The sequence below is a fragment of the Bombina bombina genome, chromosome 7 (assembly GCF_027579735.1).
Source record: "Bombina bombina isolate aBomBom1 chromosome 7, aBomBom1.pri, whole genome shotgun sequence".
Taxonomy (NCBI): Eukaryota; Metazoa; Chordata; class Amphibia; order Anura; family Bombinatoridae; genus Bombina; species Bombina bombina.
In genome coordinates this window covers 174159224-174184412 of record NC_069505.1, presented here as the reverse complement: position 1 = coordinate 174184412, position 25189 = coordinate 174159224, and the positions used below count along the sequence as shown (strand labels likewise).

Genomic DNA, 25189 nt, shown 5'->3' with positions numbered 1-25189 from the left:
TTTTCTGATAATTTTATCATTTATTTTTTTTAAAGAAAGAACATTAATTTTTCTGATAATTTTATAAAATTAGCTCATCCTGCCATTAAACAGTCATTACAAGTTGCTGGTTATTGCTACCTTGAGCTCACGGTAGAAATTAGCGCCGTCTGAAAATTAACCCAAGATTAGATTTCTTATTAATTTTCTAAAAGTGCCCCAAATGCCCTCAAAATAGAGGGTATTACACTTTTTATAAAAAAAATCTAACTTTATTTTCCAATAAAAACATTTGCACTAGGCAGTTTTGAGGCTTTAAAGTTGGCAACTGTGGGGTGTTAGAAAAAAAAACAGCGCTGAAAAGTGCCTTTACATTCCATGGGAACCGCGTGTTCCCTGTAAATTTATATGTATATGCTTATATACATATATATGTATGTGTTAATATGTCTATATATACATATTAACTCATGAATATAATGTATTATAGCCATATACATATATATTAAAAAATGCTGCCCATCACTGCGCTACTTACCCCCTTCGCTGGTCAAGGTTCTGATGCTGTCTGTGATGGCATCAGAACGAGGCTCCTATAGGAGCCTAGGGAAGTGTGCTTTTTCATGAGTGCAATACTTCCTAGCAATGCGAGGTCACGTTTGCATTGCGATTAACTTGTAATACCAGTGCACATTATCATGTGCTGGAATTACAAAGTGGAGCGCTAATATTGCTGGCATATACACACATGTTAAATGTAAATAAATTATGTCACAATCACGTGGCCTTAAGTATCCAATGAGGACTAATTTACTATAACATTTGGTGGCCAATTTAGCGTATCATGTCTGCCACACATCGATAAATGCCGACAGCATACGCTGTCTGCATGTATCATTGCACAAGCAGTTCTGGTGAACTGCTTGTGCAATGCCACCCCCTGCAGATTCGCAGGCGGATTCGCAGGGCATGTCAATCAGCCCGATCGTATAGTATTGGGTGGATTGAAGACCGCAACCTCAGAGGCAGCGGACAAGTTATGGAGCAGCGGTCTTTAGACCGCTGCCTCATAACTACTGTTTCCAGCAAGCCTGAAGGCTCCCGTGAAAACAGGGGCATCAAGCTCCATTTGGAGCTTGATAATTCGGCCCCATTTTCTGATGCATGTGGAGGGTTGCTATAACTACGTTTATCAACAGAGCATGACATAATGACCAAATGGGTTGTTTTTCCAATATTGCATTATACTGATTTGATATTTTGTGTTCTTATTTGTAAAAATCAACCTCTGACATATAATGGAGAACATTACCCTGTGAGGACAGCCTGATGTAAGTCTGCCTGATAGGTTGCGAGACGTGGAGTCTCATTAAGCTGATTGGTTAAGGTTTGATTTAAAAGTCTCTAGAAGAGTGCTTTATCACATTGAGAAAGGCCAGTGTACAGCCCAAAACTGTCTATGAGAAACGTTTATCACCTCTAAACTGTGTTCTTGACCCCCCTACCTGATATTAAATTTCCAGTGATTGACTGGAAAACCACAGGGGTTCCTGTGTTCTCTAGAGTATTCTGGGTTTATCATAGTATCTGAACAAGTATGTAATACCCATTGGAAAAATAAGGTCACACAATACTGATGATGATGTAACTGGTACTTGGATCTTGCATCTTGAAAAAAGTTAAGATTAGCTAACATCCATGTGAATACCAAACTCAGAGGGATCCACAGATATCCAACAAAAATGTTAAACAATCAAATAGAACAATGGAGAACTAAGAACTTAGCTGTTGAGGTCTATTGGGTGTAACATTCATCCAGTTCTACACTGTTTGGTGAGAAGATGCAATAGTAATAAGGATATTACTATAATAACCCCTGGCGCTAACGTGTAGCTAAAATTGGTAATGCAAAGGTTCTAATTATTGTATACTATAAACAATAAATTACCTTAGTACGATGGAAATGATAATTCCTTACAAATATGTGAAAACTGGGTAGTTGATTAATAAACCCAAATTAAGGGATGTGCTTAAGGATGAACCAGAGTAATGGTGCAAGTAAAAAATAAACAAATTTTATTACAATCTTAATCGTGCACAGAAATACTTTTAAAACCAAATTTAAATAACATTCTGATCAGGCGTTTGACAATGTAGTATCAATAAAATCCCTAAAAACCTCAAAATAAAATTGCATAAATAAAATAACAATAAAACAACAATGAGACAATCACTATCACAAATGGTTAATTCGAGATAGAGAACAAAGATCCCATTGGAAACCAAGGAAGATCCACGTCAGACCGAAAATGCTCTATGAAGTCCCAGCTGTCTCTCTATAGCGGTCCTGGATTAGATCACTGCTGGATGGATCCCCGAAATGAAGGAAACCTCTTGTCTTTTACAATCCGTATCAGCACTCACGCCAGATAGACCAAACTGTGCTCTGGGTCTCTGTGCGGTCTCGGCGCTGGTAATTAGTTCCAGTCACCTGTGTGTTAGAAAAGTGGGCGGAGCAACGCGTTTCAGCCCGGTCTGGGCCTTTGTCAAGCTCCTGATAGATGGGAGGTCAGGTCTTTTATACCGTCACCCCTGCATATGATTAGTTAGGCATTAATTCAAAACAAAGGGAATTGCGATACAGATACAAAATGATACATTTTTTCTATTGTTACTTTCTGCTCTTATTCATAATACATTTAAAGATGCACAATTTGCCCTTCAAATTTCAGCTTATTTGATGATCAATTTTAGATTCTTTTAAGATTAACAATCATTTTTATTTATAATGGATTCGTATCGCAATTCCCTTTGTTTTGAATTAATGCCTAACCAATCATATGCAGGGGTGACGGTATAAAAGACCTGACCTCCCATCTATCAGGAGCTTGACAAAGGCCCAGACCGGGCTGAAACGCGTTGCTCCGCCCACTTTTCTAACACACAGGTGACTGGAACTAATTACCAGCGCCAAGACCGCACAGAGACCCAGAGCACAGTTTGGTCTATCTGGCGTGAGTGCTGATACGGATTGTAAAAGACAAGAGGTTTCCTTCATTTCGGGGATCCATCCAGCAGTGATCTAATCCAGGACCGCTATAGAGAGACAGCTGGGACTTCATAGAGCATTTTCGGTCTGACGTGGATCTTCCTTGGTTTCCAATGGGATCTTTGTTCTCTATCTCGAATTAACCATTTGTGATAGTGATTGTCTCATTGTTGTTTTATTGTTATTTTATTTATGCAATTTTATTTTGAGGTTTTTAGGGATTTTATTGATACTACATTGTCAAACGCCTGATCAGAGTGTTATTTAAATTTGGTTTTAAAAGTATTTCTGTGCACGATTAAGATTGTAATAAAATTTGTTTATTTTTTACTTGCACCATTACTCTGGTTCATCCTTAAGCACATCCCTTAATTTGGGTTTATTAATCAACTACCCAGTTTTCACATATTTGTAAGGAATTATCATTTCCATCGTACTAAGGTAATTTATTGTTTATAGTATACAATAATTAGAACCTTTGCATTACCAATTTTAGCTACACGTTAGCGCCAGGGGTTATTATAGTAATATCCTTATTACTATTGTATGATTGTATTCTTCTCTGTGGAGTTTGAGGATACTCCATTTACCCAGTGGTTTATTGGTAACTTTCCCAGCGCAGGTTGATCACACCCCTCAGTACATTGGTGAGAAGATGTCCAAATGTAACAAGGGGGCTTTTTATTGTCTTGAAGCAGGAAATGATAGAGGATACGCAATTAGTTCAGAAGCAACTACTCAACATGTGGCAAGATATTCCTGTTTGGTTTGGCAATCCCTCTTAGATATCTTAGTCACCAGGTTATGACCATAATGAGAAAATCTTGTTTGCTTTGGATTTATTTTGAAGCTCACCTGCTTGGACCCAATTTTACAACTCTGTGCCACCAGGCGTGGGCCTTATCCAGTGACATTTGAATTGTCTATTGATATTGACACAAACTATTTATTTGTGATGATTTGTCACAGGTTTACTCAATCACATCTTTTTATGTAAAGATATGGGGCATACATTTGGCTAGGGGCACTAAGTCTGTGCCCAGGGTAGCAAGATATAGGTGACAGCAGATCTTGAGGGGTAGTTCTATTTAATTTTTTTTTAATTAATTTTACTACAAATCAGTAACCCCATATCATATATTGGGGTTGCATGATTCCTTTATGTGTCCCAAGCCTCTGGTTGTGACAAATATATGAAATAAATGTAAACTAAAATAATACATAAATAAACACATAAATAAATGCACAAATAAATAATAAATCAATATATAAATAAATACATTTTTGGTTGTTGGGGGATTTTGGGAGCAGCACACTTCCCAGTGCCTAGGGCAGCACAGCAACTACATTTATCAAATGATACAAATGTAAACTATAATAAATTGTTACAGTTCATTAGAATTACCTTAAGCTTGAATTCCAGCTCTGTTGTATATCTAGTTTTCTCACATTCAATTGTCACTTTACCCCCTAATTCCATTGTCATTGTGCCATACAAAAGACCTATAACAAAAGAGAGTGTCACTTAAAAACATATTTTATAAATGCACTTTTGCTTGCACAAATCTGTGTGTTTAACCTCTGCAAATGGGTTAAACACATAGTTAAAGTCAGAACAGTAATGCACTACTTGGAGCTAGCTGAACACATCTGGGGTGCCTATGACAAGAGAAATATGATTGGAGCCACCACTCACCAGCTAGCTCCCACTGGTGCACTGATGTTTCTGAGCCTACCGGGATATGCTTTTCAACAAAAGACTACAAGAGAAAAAAGTAAATGTGATAATAAAACTAAATTGGAAAGTCACTCAGATACTTACAACCTGCATTAGTGCGTATGCCGCAGAAAAACAGTAATAACTTTTTATTAGAACTATTTTTGATAATGGAAGTTTATTGCAAAATTGCTTTTTGCTTAAAACTGAAATGCACCTATGCACATTTCTATCCCTTTAAGAACACGTGAGAACAGGCTGATCCCACCACTGGTGTTAACTGTGCTGGGGGTGCAGTCTCGTTTTAATAAGGGAGTATTAATGGTTAGTTAATTTTTTCTTTTTGATCCCTGGCATTGAGCTTTGGCTAATTAATAATTGTTGTTCATATGGTTTCTGCGGGAGAACTGTCCACTTCCATGCATAATATCAACAGCCATAGGATACCGAACCTACTATGCTCTAGTGTGTCTAATGCCACAGTGTTCGAGCTGCTATTTGTTTGTGATGAGTGACTAGGGATGGGCGGATGTTTTCTAAAAATTCAAAATTTAAAACGAATTTTGATACGTTCGCTCATTCGAATCGAATTTCGAATGTTTATATAACATTCTAACATTCTATTTTTGAATTTTCATTTTCAAATTTGCCAATAAAATTTGAAAATAGTAGTTCGAATAATAGAATGTTTAGCTATGTATTTATTCAATTTTGAAATGTAATATTCGAATTCAAATGTGACATTCGAATTCAAAATAGTATTTCTAGTCTACAACTGTGTTTAATAAATGTAATATTCAAATTCGAATGCTACATTCGAATTTGAATGTCACATTCAAATTCAAAATAGTATTTCTAGTCTAATACTGTTTTTTAAATGTAATATTCAAATTCAAATGCTACATTCGAATTCGAATGTAACATTCAAATTCAAAATAGTATTTCTAGTCTACAACTGTGTTTAATAAATGTAAAATTCGAATTTGAATGCTAAATTCGAGTTTGAATGTGACATTCAAATGTGAAATAGTATTTCTAGTCTAATACTGTGTTTTATAAATGTAATATTCGAATTTGAATGTCACATTCAAATTCAAAATAGTATTTCTAGTCTAATACTCTTTTTTATAAATGTAATATTCTAAATAGTATTTCTAGTCTACAACTGTGTTTTATAAATGTAATATTCGAATTTGAATGTCACATTCAAATAGGAATATCACATTCGATTGTCACATTCGAATTCGAAAGTGACATTTGAAAACTGAAAATAACATTCGATAATAGAATTTTTAAGAATATTCGTTACTATCAACATTCTATTATGTAAATCAAATTTCTACAATAACATTCGGTTTAACATTCAAATTTGAATACAAGCGCATTTGCCCATTCCTATGAGTGAACCACCATGAGTTATAGTGGCAGGGCTGTTATCAATAGGGAGTTGAATAGGATCCAGCCATATGTTTGTAACCTATAATAAATAACGTGCCCGTTCCTTCCATACCTTTACAGTGAGCATATGGCATAGTGATGATGTATTCTTCTTCCCGAGTCAGAAATGTAAGCCTTGCATTTCCATCTAATATTGCAGAAAGGGAATTGCCTAAAATTAAGAAAATGTGATCAATAGATTAGCAAAGTCTTATTCAATCATACATTTATAACCTGGATATGGGAATATGACACCTATGAAGCTATTCAGCAAAATACATTTTAAAAATATGCTAATTATGTGATTCTAGATAATATTCCAACAGATACTGGTATGACTTTGGACAAACAGTCCTACAATATAAATATTTGCACCTTGGTTCTTCCTAAGGAATGTCGTTATCGTGATGGAATTTTGATGTGAACAAAGAAGGACACCGTACTCCAGGAAACACTGAAGCAACAAACGGACATCACACAGCTGAGGGTGGAATTCCAGAGTGTGTAGGGGAGAGGAGCTTGGCGTCTTTCTTCCCATCACACACAGAGGGTTCCCAGAGCTGTTTCATGCTGGCGGTATAACCACTACACTGGATTACAAAAACACTTGGAGCTCCTGAACAAATTAAGGTACTGTTTCTCCACGGCTATAACCTGCGCAGGATTGCCGTTTTACACCAATTCTAAAACTTTGAAATTGAATTGAGCATCATTGTTGCAGCTCATTGTTATTTTGCTTAAATAAGCAGGATTCGTTTTCTCTCATTAGTACTGCTTTTTTGCTTCCTTAACCCTGTCTGCAGCAGAGGCTAAGTATTTTGAAGTGTCTTTAGAGGTCTTCTCTCTACATAGATAGGTCACTTACAGAGAATTACTCATTTTATATAAATAAGTTTTTATGCATTTATTTATGTACATTTAGTATTGCCATTTTATATTTATCTCATTGTATGAATTATTTCGCTTACAACTCTTTTAATACATTTAGTAAAGTCTAATTAAATTATATTTTAACATTCATTTCAATTGGCTGTTGTTTTTTTCTTGATCATTACCTATCATTTGTTAAAAGATTTTTTTTCTTGATCATTTACCTATCATTTGTTAAAAGATTTTTTTCATATGTATTAGGACATAATCAACTCATATATTTTTTTGACTTGCCCTTTAAGGCGCCCACAGTACTTGCTTTTTCACTTCATTATGTCTTTGCCTTGCCAGCCGCCTGCCCTGACCTTGGATTGTTTAGCATCCTTGCCTGCTGCCTTCTTTACCCCCTTACTCTTGCATCTGCAGGCCCTGTTGTTTCCAATTATAATTTTGTCACTGTCACTCCCGTTTAAGGAATCCCTCCACCTGACGCCGACTAGCAACCAGGAATAGGAAAGATGAACTTGAACGGGGTAATGTAAGTGGTGTTTCTGACAACATCATATTTACACACTACAGCAGTGCAAAAGAGCCTTACTGTATCTTTACCTTGTCAATCACTTGTAACCTTGAAATAAACACTGCGCTACACTTTGTAATGCACAAAGCGGAAACTGCAACAAAACGATGCCCTACAATACTACAATGCTGTTATACCTGTTTGATCTTAGCTGAATTATAATATGCCAATAACCCCCTTTAGAGAATTTGGTTCTACAGTTAAAAAACTACGGCCTAGATTACAAGTGGCACGCTAAGGATTGTGTGTGTGCTTTACCATTAGCATGCCTCTTTGATATTAAAGTCCATGGTAAAGCGTGCTAACCAGAGAAGAGTTAGCGGGGCCGATATTGCTTGAGTGCAACCGATGCGTTTAATGCTATCATGACCACACTAATTTGCACTGGTATTACAAGTTGAAAGTTATAGGTTGAAACACATTAAATTAAAGTATTACACACACACACACACTCTGGATTTCTTAAAAAATGTTTTAAACAAACAGGTGACTTATCGGGGTCAATCGCCCCTTCCTCAGATGGTCTGAGGAAGGGGCGATAGACCCCGAAATGTCACTTGTTTGAATAAAACGTTTTTGAATAAATCCAGAGAGTGCAAGCTGTTTTTTTTTCAAAATTTACAGCTCTTGTTAGCACCCTGGGGGATGTGTTTGTTTTAAGTGAGAGTGCACTTCTACATTGATTTATATATATATATATATATATATATATATATATATATATATATATATACACACACATTTTTCAATAAAAATTTATAAAAATGTTTCTAAGTGTTAAAAGAGATATGGTATATGGCAAAGTGTATGACTGGGAAGGGCACCAATGTATGTGTGTGTGTGTCTGTATTTATGTGTTTATATGTGTAAATACATATGTACATACATATATACACATATAAACACACAAATGTATATGTATACACATATATGTGTATATATTAACTTTTGAACCCTTTCCAGTCAAATACCTTGAAACATGTGTTTAAAATAGAAATACTTGAAATTCTAATGTTCTTCACATAAAAAATAGGTCTTTTTTATTTTAAAACAGACTTTTCGATATACATATACTGTGTGTGTATATATATATATATATATATATATATATATGTATATATATATATATAGTTTAAAAGAGGATGAATAAATCAGAGCTAAGTGTATAACCCTTGGCCCATGGCTCTAATTTTTTGGAGAATAAACCTGCTGCCTAATACCTGGAATAATGATAGATAGAAGGTCCCCACCTTGGACTATCTTATTCCTAATGTGTTTGAGAAATTGGTGAGAAGATAGGTATCCGGGCGCTTGGTTTATATGAGCGTATACAGATGTAATTACTTAAATGTGTATGACAGAGGATAAATGCTATATGGTTGTATAGATAGCTGAATAAGTGTATACAACTCTAATAGAAAATTAATGAAAAATTAATAAATAAATAAATAAAAAACAACCAAATAAATAAATAAATGAATAAAATTGCCAATAAATAAGTAAATAAGTTGGTTCATTTTCTTCTAATGGTCTTTCAGAACCTAGTGAGGTCCACCACAGAAAACGGTTCATACAATGTATATTGAAAAAATTAGCAGATTAAGTAGTCCAATACAGTATTAGTTTTGTCAATTGATACAAAAAAATATAGTAAATTAATGAGATAAATGAATTGATCAAGTCCCAGGAAAGTTTAAAAAACACCTTATTCTAAAGGGTTAATAAAATTAGATGATAAATAAGTCAATATTGGTCATGCAATATCCGTGTAAGAACACATACTCTTGGGTTCCCATATAAGCTAAGTGTGCTAACTTATTCTTGTGTAATCCAAAAATGCAGATAGATGCCTACTTACAGCAGGTGACCTCAATCCTATGAGGTAAGTAAATGCGTCCCTTAAAGGAATGGATATCCCTTGGCAATCCCAGAAACCACTTCAGTGTCTCCTCAATATGGTAAAATACAAACATAGACCAGTAGTGCAACACTGTATGTACTTTAAAAGATAGTTTTATTATCTCCATGTTAAAAAATGCTCACATTTATAACCCTCAATCCAATATGAGGTATCACAAAGGCATTTGATAAATGTTTGTCACATCAGTAGCAGTTTTTTAAAAAAACTGCTACTGATGCCTTTGTGATACCTCATATTGGATTGAGGGTTATAAATGTGAGCATTTTTAACATTGAGATAATAAAACTATCTTTTAAAGTACATACAGTGTTGCACTACTGGTCTATGTTTGTATTCCCTTTCTTATGTTTTTGAAACATCATACTACTGAGAGGAAGATATCCGACCGAATCTGCAACAAAAGGGATCCATTCTACCATATTGAGGAGACACTGAAGCGGTTTCTGGGATTGCCAAGGGACATCCATTCCTTTAAGGGACGCATTTACTTACCTCATAGGATTTGCTTCAAAAATACTGTTTTGACACAGCGATCCTTTTAAACAGGATTATGACAGCAAACCAGAAATCACTCACTAGACAAGCCTGTTTTGTTCTTTTTGGAACTCATCAGTAGGAGATAGATTTCTGGTTGCTGCATTGGAAAAGCTATTTTCATGGTTAAACCAAAATTCATTAAAATTATGGGGGGAGATAAAAAACTGAAATTAAAATCCTCCATGTCTCAAAATTAAATCAATGTAAATATTTGCATAGGAAATTAGTACATCTAGGCGAGTATCCCCGCTTGCTTTTCCCCAGAAATTCTTAATATACAATGTTTCCAATGCACAAGAGAATTGTGGGTAAGATATGCAAATTAGATATGCATATTCTCAGTTTTTTTGCTTCAAAAATACTGTTTTGACACAGCGATCCTTTGCTGTCATAATCCTGTTTAAAAGGATCGCTGTGTCAAAACAGTATTTTTGAAGCAAAAAAACTGAGAATTTGCATATCTTACCCACAATTCTCTTGTGCATTGGAAACATTAAAAATTTCTGGGGAAAAGCAAGCGGGGATACTTGCCTAGATGTACTAATTTCCTATGCAAATATTTACATTGATTTAATTTTGAGAAATGGAGGATTTTAATTTCAGTTTTTTATCTCCCCCCATAATTTTAATGAATTTTGGTTTAACCATGAAAATAGCTTTTCCAATGCAGCAACCAGAAATCTATCTCCTACTGATGAGTTCCAAAAAGAATGAAACAGGCTTGTCTAGTGAGTGATTTCTAGTCTGCTGTCATAATCCTGATTCAAAGGATCGCTGTGTCAAAACAGTATTTTTGAAGCAAAAAAAAAATGAGAATTTGCATATCTAATTTGCATATCTTACCCACAATTCGCTTGTGCATTGGAAACATTGTATATTAAGAATTTCTGGGGAAAAGCAAGCGGGGATACTTGCCTAGATGTACTAATTTCCTATGCAAATATTTACATTGATTTATATATATGTATATTTTAATATAGATATATTGTATGTATATTTTAATATAGATATATATATATATATATATATATATATAAGTCATATACAAAAAAATATATAAAATATATATATATATATATATTTTAATATATTAAAATAACATTCTCTTCTATGTGAAGAGCATTGGAATTTAAAGTATTCATAAAAACCTTTGGCTTTAGCGCAGTTCGGCTAAAGCGGTGTCGGTTAGAGAGCGTTAAGTGTTACGTTTTGTTTTTTATAGCGTGCTCCATTGAAGTCTATGGAGAGAAGAAGTTAGTGCATTCGCAATATCTGAACTCCTGAACCCAGCCATGTTAAAATTTTAGTTTGAGTGCAGTAGGCGCGCCACTTGTAATCTAGCCCTACAGGTTTTCATGGTATGTAATAACTAATGTTATATACTGTATATATATATATATATATATATATATATATATATATATATATATTTATATCTATATATATAAAAATATATATATAATTTATTTTTTTACCTTTTTTTTGTTAATTGTACAGTAATTTCTTAATTCTGTGAATAAATAGCTAGTTGAAACTTATCCGCTAAAAAATCTTTTTATGCCAAAAAAACACTATATATATATATATATATATATATATATATATATATATATATAGTGGCAGGTAAATTTTAAAAAAAGTCTTTATGTTTAAGTACCGTGATATATATAGTTGCAGGTAAATACTTTTTTTTTTTTTTTTTTTAAAAGGCTTTATTTATGTTTAAGTACAGTGGTAGTAAAAATGCTAAGAATTATCCGGTACAACTTTTTCCTGAAATTCCCAGTAGTGAATTTAAACAGCTTTTGCGTCACCTTTTTCCATGCAAAATATGTTTTCAACTTGTTTAACTGCTGCACTTTCATATACAGGGTAGAAAATATTTGCATAATATGTTCTTTTAAGCTTTTCACCCAAACAGATATTAGCATATATCCCTGCATTTACTGTGGTTTGTGGTTACAAAAACATTTATTGCCTGAGCAATTTTCATTGCCTCGTTGCACTAAAGAATAGCAGAAAAAGCGCTAAGTGCTGATGCACAATTAGCAAGTTTTGTAACTAGTCTGACACACTGCATTGTCACAATACTCAAGGGACTCTGCACAAACTGCTGATAGTGCACAAATCTGCTTCTATAAACTAGGGCACATCTGTACAGGTCTCTGCACAGCACAGATAATCTGCAGCTTTGTCATTTTACAAGAATTACACCATTCCCCTGTGTAACTCAGTACTTTTAAAGGCAACTTGTAATTATTGCAATGGACTATGAAAACTCTTCTGACATAACGGTAAAAGACATTAATAAACATAAGTGCTTTGGCATTTAATAAATAAATACATTATAATTAATGGGCTAAAGGAATAAGGTTAGATCTGTATTGCATTTGTAGAATTTTTAATACCATAGAATCTGGATCTGGCCAGAATGCTTCCAGTGATTGAAAATCCGTCTTTCCTATTGCTGACATGGAAAGCAGATACCGGAGGATGGTGGCTTACCTAAAACAAAACAAAATGCTTTACTTTTCAATAGTATAATGGTTGCATTATGAAAATAAAATATAAAAACAATAGTAAATTGATTTTATTGATATTTCCATGGATTAGTTTGTTGAGGGCCACTGAACCTGAATTTTTTCTTCCATGATTCAGATAGAGCATGCAATTTTAAGCAACTTTCTAATTTACTCCTATTATCAATTTTTTGTTCTCTTGGTATCTTTATTTGAAAAATAAGGCATCTAAGCTAAGGAGCCAGCCAATTTTTGGTTCAGTACCATGAACAGCACTTGTTTATTGGTGATGTCCAATCAGCAAGGACAACCTAGGTTGTTCACCAAAAATGGGCCGGCATCTAAACGTACATTCTTGAAAGATACCAAGAGAATGAAGAAAATTTGATAATAGAAGTAAATTCGAAAGTTGCTTAAAATTGCATGCTCTATCTGAACAACAAAAGAAAAAATTTGGGTTCAGTGTCCCTTTAATTTTTAATTATAGTTGCTTGTACATAAAATTGGCTTATAGGGACAGTGCACTGTTTTTTCCTTGATGTGTTTTCAATTACTTGTTATTCAAGTTGCAGAGAATAAAGTGTATGAGAAATTTGTTCTTTAGATATATTTTTGTATACAAAATAACTGATTTTGTTCTTTGAAACGACAACACATTAAAAATGATCTCTGTCTGTATACCAAAGCCCAATGATTTAAAGGTCTCTAGGATGGCGAGATTATTAAAGAATGCTGCCAGTACTATTTCCCTAGTGGAATGATCTAAAGCCACTTTTTACCCTGAAAACAGGGCGTCTCTGCATTTTCATATGGGGAGGAAATGTGGACATTACAAAGTGTAAAATAAAATTTGCATTTTAAATGACAAAATTAATAATTGAAACATTCGCACAAAAATACGCAGGAAAAAATTGTACTGTTGAGGTGCATCAAAAATCGTATTTCAATAAAAACAAACTTTTTATGTAAATTACACAGGAATAAATCATATTAAATATTCACAGCATAAATCTTAATTTAAGTGCACTGGATGTGCAAAAATCACATAGAAATTAAAAAAAAAATTACAAAATGCTAAGCGTAATTGTTGTTTTATCATAAAATGGGCATTACATGGGCGCATATGAAATTGTCTCTCTAATCCCAGCATAATTGTGTAAAGATTGTTGCACTGCAAATCTCTTTTTTTCTTGCAAACTAAAAGGTGGTCTCAAAGCACTCAAAATTCTTATAACCCTAATAGACAAACATATGCAAACAAAATATAGGCGATTATAAGATGCTATATGCAGAAAGCAGCGTAATGTGATTAATATTGGCTGCAGGATTTTATTTTTAAAGTTGACCCCCTGCTTACTGCATACTGCTCTACACAACAGTTTCCCTTTCCAGCGAGCTCCACAACTTTCTATAAGAGACTTCTCAACTTCACGCAGGAACTGCTCCTTTATTTAATTACGCAAGAAATAGTTGGCGAGAAAAACCACATCTGATCTGGCAAAGTTTAGATCATCAGGTCCTCAGAGCGAACATAACATTTTATTACTTATCTTTCTTAACTCCCACTGGGAGCGTAATTTCTTATTCTGACTATGTTTACACAACTTTTTTTATAGCTAATACTTAAGTATAGAATTTATATAGGCAGGGTAATCACAGGTACAATCAGCTATTTCAAATGCCAAAATATAGGTAAATGAGATATTTGTAAACAATATAATACACTCCAGCAGGTAAAATTGATTACTAGGAACAAAGTAAGGGCCAGATTACGAGTGGCGCGATAACAGTTAAGCGCAAGCGAAAAGAGGTTTATTGCGGGTGTTTGTGTGCGTCGGGTTTAAAAATAAGCAAAAACTATTTAAAAATAAGCAAAACTATAAAAAAAAATTAAAAAACTTTATGGGCTATATAAATAGATCATCTACAAAACATTTATGCAAAGAAAAAAATAGTGTATATTGTGCCTTTAAGTTAAGAAGCAGCGGTCATAAGACCACTGCTCCTTAAAAGGACACTGAACCCACATTTTTTCTTTCATGATTCAAATAGAGCAGCATTTTTAAGCAACTTTCTAATTTACTCCTATTATAATTTTTTCTTCATTCTCTTGCTTTCTTTATTTGAAAAATAAGACATCTAAGCTAAGGAGCCAGCCAATTTTTGGTTCAGGACCATGGACAGCACTTGTTTATTGGTGCTGTCCAATCAGCAAGGACAACCCAGGTTGTGAACCAAAAATGGGCTGCAGGGTCGGCTCCAAGGGGGGGGGGTAATGGGGGTCAATGCCCGCCCAAATAGAATGTTGTGCCCCCTCCCCCGCCCCACTGCTGACATAGCAACAATTAATTATTTTTTTATTTATTTTTTTAAGCCGGGCCCAGTTGTGCCCAATGACGCCACTGTCTCCAAGCTCTACCTACCCACCCACCCTCGCCCAAGACTCTGGCTGACTGCCTGGAGTGTCACTCACGTCACTGACTCCTACTCTACGCTACTCCTCCTAGTTGGATTTCTTGATTGGTTAGGGGGTGGGAACTCGGGGAGAAGAAAGGGCGGGACAATAGCGTTCGCCGCTGCGCAGGACTACTGGCCAGTCACACAGCACACTCGACGACAAGCAAAGCAACTCGAGTCTCAAGGTCTCAAGTGGTCAGGTCATCATCACACCAGCCATCAGATATTAAGGTATTAAGTAAGCGTGGGAGTGTCCCTCAGTGTGCCAGGCACATTCCTCAGGGCTTTAATGAGATGGAGCAGGGTGCACTGCACAAACCACCAGCTAGTAGTGGCTGCATGTCTTCTATTTAGCTAATATTGTTCTTAGGAATTCTGCACAATCCATTCAGACCCCACTTGTTAAGTTGTTGGTAATACAGCATATACTGAACACTGAAGTACATTTGTCGTTTTGTGAGCAGAATATTTATTCATCCTTACAGCTATAATGAATGTATTCCTAACATATTCTAAATTTAGAAGCCCTACCAAACTATGCCAGGTTTTTGGAGCTCAGCAGCATAAATTACTCATACAAAAAACTGCAAAATGAATTAGCTCTATTAATGCATTCAATGGGCTGTAGCAATATAAAATCATCATAATTCCCATGAGCAGCAATACTACCAGCGTTTCAACTATGTACTTGGCTTTGTAAATGTGTGCCCCCTCGGGAAAAAAAATGCACCCCCCCCATTTCATTTGTTCTGGAGCCAACCCTGATTTGGGCCGGCTTCTAAACTTACATTCTTGCTGTTCAAATAAAGATAGCAAGAGAATGAAGAAAAATTGATAATTGGAGTAAATTAGAAAGTTGCTTAAAATTGCATGCTCTATCTGAATCATGAAATAAAAAATTTGGGTTCAGTGTCCCTTTAACTTGTCCTCCACCACTGCAATATTCCCGATCAAATACGATCATGATGATTGACAGCCCCTGCGTATGATGTCATGTCTGTCCGGGGTATGATAAATCTACCCCCTATACTTTTGTCACTTACTTGAAGGGCCATTATGGTCAGAATATTAGATGCTCTAATACGTTAGATCATGTCATTTTAAGGCTAGCGATCCTAGACTACTGTGTGTTTAACCCCCACAAAGGGGATAAAAAAAAAAAAATACCACTTGGGACTCAAGCTCGGGAATCAGCAGCGCTAGTCGCACGACTCTGAGTGGTATTTCTACAGTGTCTTTAACCCCTTTGCGGGAGTTAAACACAGTAGTCGGGGCTCAATATTACTAAAATTACATGCGCTAACACAGGGTTCTTTAAACCTTTTTTCTCAAGACCCAGTGTCATGATACCACATACCTTTGCAACCCTATTTTTATGCTTATGGGCCGAACTATCAAGCTCCGAATAAAGCTTAAAGGGACACTGTACCCAAAAATTTTCTTTCATGATTCAGATAGAGCATGCAATTTTAAGCAACTTTCTAATTTACTCCTATTATCAAATCTTCTTTATTCTCTTGGTATCTTTATTTGAAATGCAAGAATGTAAGTTTAGATGCCGGCCCATTTTTGGTGAACAACCTAGGTTGTCCTTGCTGATTGGTGGATAAATTCAACCACCAATCAAAAACTGCTGTCCAGAGTGCTGAACCAAGAAAAAGCTTAGATGCCTTCTTTTTCATATAAAGATAGCAAGAGAACGAAGGAAAAATGATAATAGGAGTAAATTAGATAGTTGCTTAAAATTGCATGCTCTATCTGAATCACAAAAGAAATTTTTTGGGTACAGTGTCCCTTTAATGCACCTGTTTCTGCGCGAGCCTTCAGGCTCCCCGGAAACAGCAATTATGAAGCAGCGGTCTAAAGACTGTTGCTCCATAACTTGTCTCTGAGGCTGTGGATATCAATCCGACATTGATATCCCCTGCTAGCGGCTGATTGGCCGCAAATCTGCAGGGGGCGGCATTGCACAAGCAGTTCACAAGAATGTCCCGACAGTAATGTGTCCCGACCCATGGTTTGAAGAACATATTACAGTATGTATATTATTTTTGCTACAATGGCCCTTTAACTTCTACCTTGTCTCCTGCATATTTATGAAGAGAAGACAACTCATTTTCCTAAAACAGCAATACACTATTTTACTATATCCTCTCTACGTGTTTTGCATTCCTCTGTAAATGCGGCCCCGTCGAGCGCCTGTGAGAGGAGGGGCCAGTGACCTCACTCGAGGCGCAGATGGGCTTGTCTTCGTGAGCCGTTGCTCACTTTCCAGTTCGTCATTGTGTGGAGAAGACCTGCAAAGAAGCGTTCCTGTACTTACCTCATAGAAGCGTTCCGGTTGTCTGATACTTACGATGGCAGATCTACAATCAATTCTTGGAACAGTGCAAGAGCTGCTGAAGACGAAGGGCGTCGACTGGATCCAGCGAAGACTCGTCCCTGAAGAGGCCATCGGTTCCGGAGGAGTGATGACGGCGGGTGGCGGAGCTTCTAGGCCTGTTCGTAGGTCCCGCCCGCCTGAGAGGCTGAGTCCATCGGGAGAGAAGAGGCAGGATTCCGGTAGCAGAAGAAGGAGAGTGGTGAGGACTTCATCAGCTGGAGGCGGTTCCGAACAACGGGCGGTGCAGGCCGGCACAGTCGCAAGCAAGTCGGGAGCTGTGAACAAGCGGCGGAGCAGGAATGGTGTCGGCAGCGTTCCGAAGGAGTCACGGTTGCCGGTTTCGGAGCCTGGAGAAGGTAATATAATTTCTTTTGCAGGTGAAGTGGGGATGTATCCTGGTTATCAAGGTGAAAATGAGGCGGCAATGGGGGCCTGTGAGGAAGACTCGGAAGATGAGTCATATTTGAATTTGGCGCCTTTTCGTGACCAGGTAACGGCCATTACAGGCCTTGAGGGCTCATCTTCCCGGAGGGGTATTACGGCCTCAGGGCCTAGAGGAGCACAGGGTCTGGATATCACGGCCCTCAATGAAGGTGCCAATGTAGTATTAACAGGTCACACAGGGAATAGGAATTCAACGGGCTCTAGGCCTGAAGCTAGGATGTTAAATAGGCCAGTGGCTGATACAGTTAGGCCAGTGGCTGATGCGGTTAGGCGGGAGCTAAATTTTCAAGACCCCAGCACTAAAGGGTCTGGTAAAAAAGCTGTAAGGAAGACGAAGCACTGCACTGATGTAGCTGGACCTGTTCACACTGTGGCTCAGGATGCTAGTTTAGATGTAGGGTTTCAGCAGGGTTATGACAATAGGGGTGGTAATCAATTCAACAGTAGTGGGGATAGCGGAATCAATCAGGGTATTAAAGAATTAAGGGGGGCTGCCGTTAGGCAGGGTAATGTGTCTTTTTCCCCAGCTGTTTTACAGGATAGGTGCTGCAATGCTGGTCAGACTGACGGAGCTAGTCGGAGCGGCCATGAAGAGGGAGACTCTCTATGGATTGAGGAGCAATATAGCGACTTTGGTGATGAGGAGGAGCAGTTACCATCTTGTTCAGGACCAGTTTCAACGGAACAGGTAGGGGGTATTGATGTTTTAAATCAGTTAATTAAGGCTTTAGTTCCAGAAAAAGCTGGGGGGTTCATTAGTAGTCCAGTGGGCATGAATTCTCCTTTAGTTGAGGGTAATGTAAACAGGGATAGACATAGTTTTGTCAGGGGTGAAAGGGATGTTAATGATTATGTTAGCGGTAGTATTGTAGATAATAGGGATTACGCATCCTCTCGGTCACAGGTTAATTCAGGAGAAGGCAGGAATCAGGAAAGAAGGTCCAGGATTCCAGTTGCACAGCGTCGGGTAAGATCCCGGTCGCCTATTACTGTCAGAAAGAATCAGGATTCAAAAACGTCTGTCTGGGGTACACTAGACAGTCAGTCAAGGGAGAGAGTGAAGCATAGGAGATCTAGATCTCCGGATAGAAGGAGTCACAGAGATAGAGGGGTTCCGAGGCATGGAAATGAATCTTTACGCCCGGATGCAAGGAAGGAGACAGGTACATCCAGAGGGTTATCCAGAGCTTCACGTAATACAGGTGTGAGTAGTAGTGAGTTGCAGGTGTTGAATGTGAGTGCGTCTGATGACAGGTGTGAAGTTTTATTAAGAGGTTTGAAGGATTTAGTTTCTAAGATGGAGAGTAGCTCTCAGTCTAATGCTAGTGTTGTTAACAGTTCTCAGGCTATTGTCAGTGTTCCCTCGGGTCCTGTTGGTGCCTGGGTTGCGCAAAATGTGACTCCTAGTTTAAGTCTCTTGGATCAGGCGGTTTCTGTTCCATCTGGTGCTCCTTCGGTGGTGAGTCAGGTTAGAGTATCTGATCAAGCCTTGAGGCGTCCTTGTTTGTGTTCAGTTGGCCCTTTGGGTATTCATCTCTCTAAAGATATTAAGGAAAAAATCTGGAGACGTGAGTTTGTTGAAATTTTTTCTCTTCTTCCTGTGGATCAAAGTTTTGACAGTAAGGAGGATAATAAAAGTGAGTCGGGTAAGAAGGAGGATGACGAACGGAGAAGAAAGTTTAGGACGATTCCTAAAACTTTGTCTAACTGGTCTAGAGCATTCTGTATTTTAGCTAGTGTTATTGGTGAGAAGAACCCTGAATTGTGTTCTTCTTTATTTTGTTACTTGGACGAAATAGCAAGTGCTTGTCGTACTTATGGTGGTTTAGCTTGGTGGAAGTATGATGAGCAGTTCCGCCAGTGTTTGGCGGTTCGGCCGGAAATGCTTTGGGATGATAGGGATATGGGCATTTGGTTGGAGCTTATGACTCCGTTGAGATCGGTTCAGCCCTTTCGGGGTTCGGGAGGGGTCTCAAGCGCTTCCTCGCCAGCTTCATCTGCAGTGGCCTTTAGGAAAGGTCTCTGTTTTCAGTTCAATGAAGGGGTGTGTAAGTTTGGAGCGGCTTGCAAGTACAAGCATGAATGTTCCTTTTGTGGAGGAATTCATTCCAGTGTTAAGTGCTTCAAGAGGGCAAAATCTTCATCTAAGGCTGATAGTGTCATTCAAAGCCAAGACTCCGGTGAAAGTAGAAAAGATGGAGCCGTGGTTAAAGGGACATGAGAGCCAATTTTTTTCTTTCGTGATTTAGAAAGAGCATGTCATTTCAAACAACTTTCTAATTTACTTCTATTATCTAATTTGTTTCATTCTCTTGATATCACTTGCTGAAAAGCATATCTAGATATGCTCAGTAGCTGCTGATTGGTTGCTGCACCTAGAGGCCTTGTGTGATTGGCTTCCCATGTGCATTGCTATTTCTTCAACAAAGGATATCTAAAGAATTGAGCAAATTAGATAATAGAAGTAAATTGGAAAGTTGTTTAAAATTGCATGCCCTATCTGAATCATGAAAATTTAATTTTGACTAGACTGTCCCTTTAAGGAAGGTTGTACGGTAGGAGAAGGGGTATGGCTTCTGAGGCGGAGATTCTGTTCAATGGTTTCAATGATGGCTTCCTTATTCCATTTGTTAAAGGTATTGAGTCTGTTTTTGCCGGTAATCTTAAGTCTGCTAAGGATTTCCCTGAGGTGGTGTTGCAAAAAATTCGGAAAGAGGTTTCTTTGGGTAGAATGGTAGGTCCATTTTCTGCTCCTCCTTTTGATAATCTAAGGGTGTCCCCCTTGGGTGTCATTCCGAAAAAGGTACCGAATCAATTTAGGCTTATACATCATTTGTCCTTTCCGAAAGGTTTTTCGGTGAATGATGGTATTGAACCCGAACTTTCTATGGTCAGGTATGCTTCCTTCGATAAAGCTTTGTTTCTGGTTAGGGAGGCAGGTGCTAACGCATTGTTGGCTAAAGTCGATATTGAATCTGCTTTTAGGTTGTTGCCGGTGCACCCATCGTGCCATCATTTATTGGGCTGTTTTGTGGATGGTTCTTATTTTGTGGACTTGTGTTTACCTATGGGTTGTTCCATTTCTTGTTCCTTATTTGAAAAATTTAGCTCTTTTTTGGAATGGGTGGTAAAAACAGATTTCTGGGTTGTCATCAGTTATCCATTATTTGGATGATTTCCTTTTTGTGGGTCCGTCTGGACAGAATTCGTGTCAGGTTTTTATGGATTCTTTTTTGGCTATGGCGGGGGAATTTGGTATCCCTATTGCATCGGAAAAAAACGAAGGGCCTTCTTCGGTTATTAGTTTTCTGGGTATCTGTATTGATACAGTTTTGATGGAATGCAGGCTTCCTGAAGACAAGGTTAAGGATTTGTTCATTTCGGTTGATTCTGCTCTTAGGAGAAAGAAGCTTTCTTTGAGGGAGATTCAATCTTTAGTTGGCAAGTTAAATTTTGCTTGCAAGATTATCCCGGTTGGTAGGATTTTTTGCAGGAGATTGTCTTTATCAACGGTGGGAGTTAAGGTTCCTCATTTTAGGATCCGCTTGTCTGCTCAGGTTAAGGAGGACTTGAGTGTTTGAAAAGCTTTTTTAAAGGACTTCAATGGTATTTCCTTGATTCAGTCTGTAGAAGTGGCGAACAGTGAATTGCATTTATTTACAGATGCTTCGGGTGCACATGGTTTTGGTGCATTGTTTGGCAATAAATGGTGTTCTGGTGCTTGGCCCGGTGTTTGGGCGGCAGCTGGCTTGACTAGAAACCTGGTCTTTTTGGAGTTATTCCCTTTAGTGGTTGCTTTGAAGATTTGGGGTCGTGATTTTGAAAACAAAAAAGTGTTATTTCATTCAGATAATATGGGTGTGGTTTTTGCCATCAACCGTTTATCTTCTAGTTCAAAGCCTGTTATTGGTTTGATCAGAATGTTTGTTTTCGAATGTCTGAAACATAATGTGTACTTTAGAGCTGTTCATGTTCCTGGAAAGGAGAATATAGGGGCTGATGCTCTTTCTCATTTTCAGTGGCAGAGGTTTCGAGAAGCAGTTCCGGATGCAGACACTGTGGGGGCTACGTGCCCGGAGGAAATGTGGTACCTGAATTTTCTAGAGTTTTGAATATGGTGAGGGGAGCTTTAGCTCCTAGAACTTGGAATGCGTATTTGGCTGTTTGGGTCCAGTGGCTCAATAAACTTGTTGAGAACGACAAGCATGTGGATGAAGTGAGTTTGCTTTTGGATTGGATAGAGGTGTGGGGAGTTAAAAAAATTCTAAATCACTGATAAAGCGTAACATGTCGGCTTTATCCTTCCTGTTTAAATTGTTAGGTTGGGAGGATTTGTCTAAAAAATTTTGTATTTGTATGGCAGTGAGAGGCTTGTTAAGGAAGAGAGTAGTTTTGGATAAGAGGCGTCCTTTAAATTCATTATTAGAAAGAGTGGTTTTAGTTTTACAAAAAGTTTGTTTTTCTTGTTTTGAAGTATCATTATTTAATGTAGCTTTTTTATTAGCATATTTTTGTGCTTTTAGGGTATCTGAATTGGTTTCCGCGAATCGTTGGAGTCTAGGTGGTTTTGATTTGAATGATATTGTGTTGTATTCGAAAGAGGTTTTGTTATGGCTAAAGAAATCGAAAACTGATCAAGAAGGTAGGGGTTGTTGGGTTAGCCTGAAACAGATTGGTGGGGTGTGCTGCCCAGTTACGGCAGTTCAGGAATTTTTGAATTTGAGGAGGGGTTTAAAGGGTAGGGCTTTGTTAATCCATGAAGATGGGTCGTGTTTATCTCGTTTTCAGTTTGAAGCGGTGTTGAAAAAAGCGTTAGTGGAGATTGGAGTCGATAGTAAGGATTTTGGATGCCATTCCTTTAGGATTGGGGCAGCTACGGATGCGAGTATTTTGGGTTTGAATGAAGGTGTGGTGAAAAGGATTGGACGGTGGAAGTCTGGTTGCTTCAAGTTATATGTCAGGCCAGATTTAGTGTGATAGTTTTCTGTTTCAGCAGGTCCCCAGCATTGTTGGATCGTTGGGCACTCCTATATTTACTGGGCGAGGAAAGCTGCTTCATGTAAAGATGCGGGGTCCCAACTTTGTTGTTCATTTGAGAATGTTTTTATTAAATGGTTTGGCATTAGGGGTTTGAGGTGGGATCAATTGGTGGGACATGTTATTAGTTGGGCTAGGCTTTTCCACCCTCCTGATATTATTGTCATTCATGCGGGGGGCAATGACCTTGGTTTTATGTCCCAGAAAAAGTTAATAGATATGATTAAATGGCACATCATTAGATTAAAGGAATTATTTCCTCATATCACAGTGGTTTGGTCTGACATAGAATGCAGACTTTGCTGGAGATCAGCCTGGGATGTTAGGAAATTGGACTGCTCCAGAAAGAAAGTTAATAGGATTATTTCCAGTTTCGTTGCAAAATTGGGTGGTTGTGCAATTCGTCATGTAGAGTTTGAAGGTGAAACGGGCAGATGTTTCTTTTTAAAAGATGGTGTTCACCTTAATGAGATTGGGCTTCATTTGTTTAATTTTAATTTAAGCGAAGGTGTGAAAAAGGCCTTAGCCCTGTGGGTTAGTGCACGATTGTAATTCGTGCAGTGGCGGGGTGCTAGCCTAAAAAGTGGAATATTATTGTGGGTACCTCCTCAGATATGGGGAGAGATTTTAGCTGGGGGCATGCCTGGCTGAGAGCCAGTGGAAGGCATGTCCTTTTGTTTAGGGCAAGCACCTTTAAATGAAGTTGGTGTATTTGAATAAAGTTTTGATCTTCATTTAATTTTAATAATTGCGGGCTGCGGCCTTTTTCACCCAAGTTTTGTGTCCGTGTTTTATTTATTTAATGTAATCATTTAGTAATGCCTAGATGTGTGGTCAATGCGGCCCCGTCGATCGCCTGTGAGAGGAGGGGCCAGTGACCTCACTCGAGGTGCAGATGGGCGTGTCTTCGTGAGCCGTTGCTCACTTTCCAGTTCGTCATCGTGTGGAGAAGACCTGCAAAGAAGCGTCCCTCCCTCCCTCCCCCTTTTGATGTGGTAAGTGGTTGTCGCAGCTGTTGCGGGGTGCTAGCCTAAAAAGTGGAATATTATTGTGGGTACCTCCTCAGATATGAGGAGAGATTTTAGCTGGGGGCATGCCTGGCTGAGAGCCAGTGGAAGGCATGTCCTTTTGTTTAGGGCAAGCACCTTTAAATGAAGTTGGTGTATTTGAATAAAGTTTTGATCTTCATTTAACTTTAATAAATGCGGGCTGCGGCCTTTTTCACCCAAGTTTTGTGTCCGTGTTTTATTTATTTAATGTAATCATTTAGTAATGCCTAGATGTGTGGTCAAAGAGTCTGCCATATTGTCATTCTCCAAACATTTAGTTAGTGGCTTTCTATGGTTTTGTGTCTTGTAAAAGTTTAGTAGATTACGTCACCTCTGATTCACCCTTATACAAATGTATGTTTAGATGGTATTTACTAATATCATTTTATTCCACACTAATAGCTAGCAAACCAGATTCATTTTAATAAAATATTTAGTTACAGTATGTTCTATTACAGGCTTGTTATTGACATTAGATACTTTTTTTATTAAAGAGACAATCTAGTCAAAATTAAACTTTCATGATTCAGAGGGCATGCAATTTTAAAGAACTTTCCAATTTACTTTTATCATAAAGTTTGCTCTGTTCTCTTGGTATTCTTTGTTGAAAGCTAAACCTAGGTAGGTTCATCTGCATTTTTCATTGCACCAGCAGTTATTGTGAACTGCTTGTGCAATGCTGCCCCCTGCAGATTCGCGGCCAATGCTAGCAGGGGGTGTCAATCAGCCCGATCAAATAGCCTCAGAGGCAGCGGACATATTAAGGCTTGCGCGGAAACAGGGGCATCAAGCTGCATTTAGAGCTTGATAATTCGGGCCCAAAGTAATCACAGAGGTAAAAAGTGTATTAATATAACCATGTTAGTTATGCAAAACTGGGGAATGGGTAATAAAGGAATTATCTATCTTTTTAAACAATAACAATTCTGGAGTAAACTTTCCCTTTAATAATATACCAAGTATACATCTAAACTAAAGCAAACATGCATCACATAATACACAGTACCTGTTCTGCTATGTAAAACGTGTGGCTGTTTGTCTGGGGATGAAACCAACAGCAGCGAAAGGTCTCTCCAAGAATTGAGTTATACGGCTTTTTTATACCCTATAAAATACAGGTTTTCAAAATAAGGACAGATGACAAAGTACTTTTATATGGAAAGATGTCATGAAATCTAATAACACTGTTATGGATGTAACAACATTGTTT

At 37.6% G+C, this 25189-nt stretch overlaps 1 protein-coding gene across 3 annotated transcripts in view; it reads right to left on the bottom strand.

Moving 5' to 3' along the window:
- The window catches only part of OSBPL5 (oxysterol binding protein like 5), a 526154-nt gene that overhangs the window by 150050 nt on the left and 350915 nt on the right, over window positions 1-25189 (bottom strand). For 2 of the 3 annotated variants that reach the window (XM_053720419.1, XM_053720420.1), the window contains 4 exons: window positions 24986-25084; window positions 12499-12595; window positions 6256-6354; window positions 4434-4531 (listed from right to left, as the gene is read on the bottom strand). In XM_053720419.1, coding sequence (XP_053576394.1) covers window positions 4434-4531; window positions 6256-6354; window positions 12499-12595; window positions 24986-25084 — 393 coding nt within the window. The remainder of the gene's footprint in view (window positions 1-4433; window positions 4532-6255; window positions 6355-12498; window positions 12596-24985; window positions 25085-25189) is intronic. The other variant, XM_053720421.1, reaches the window with a different exon arrangement.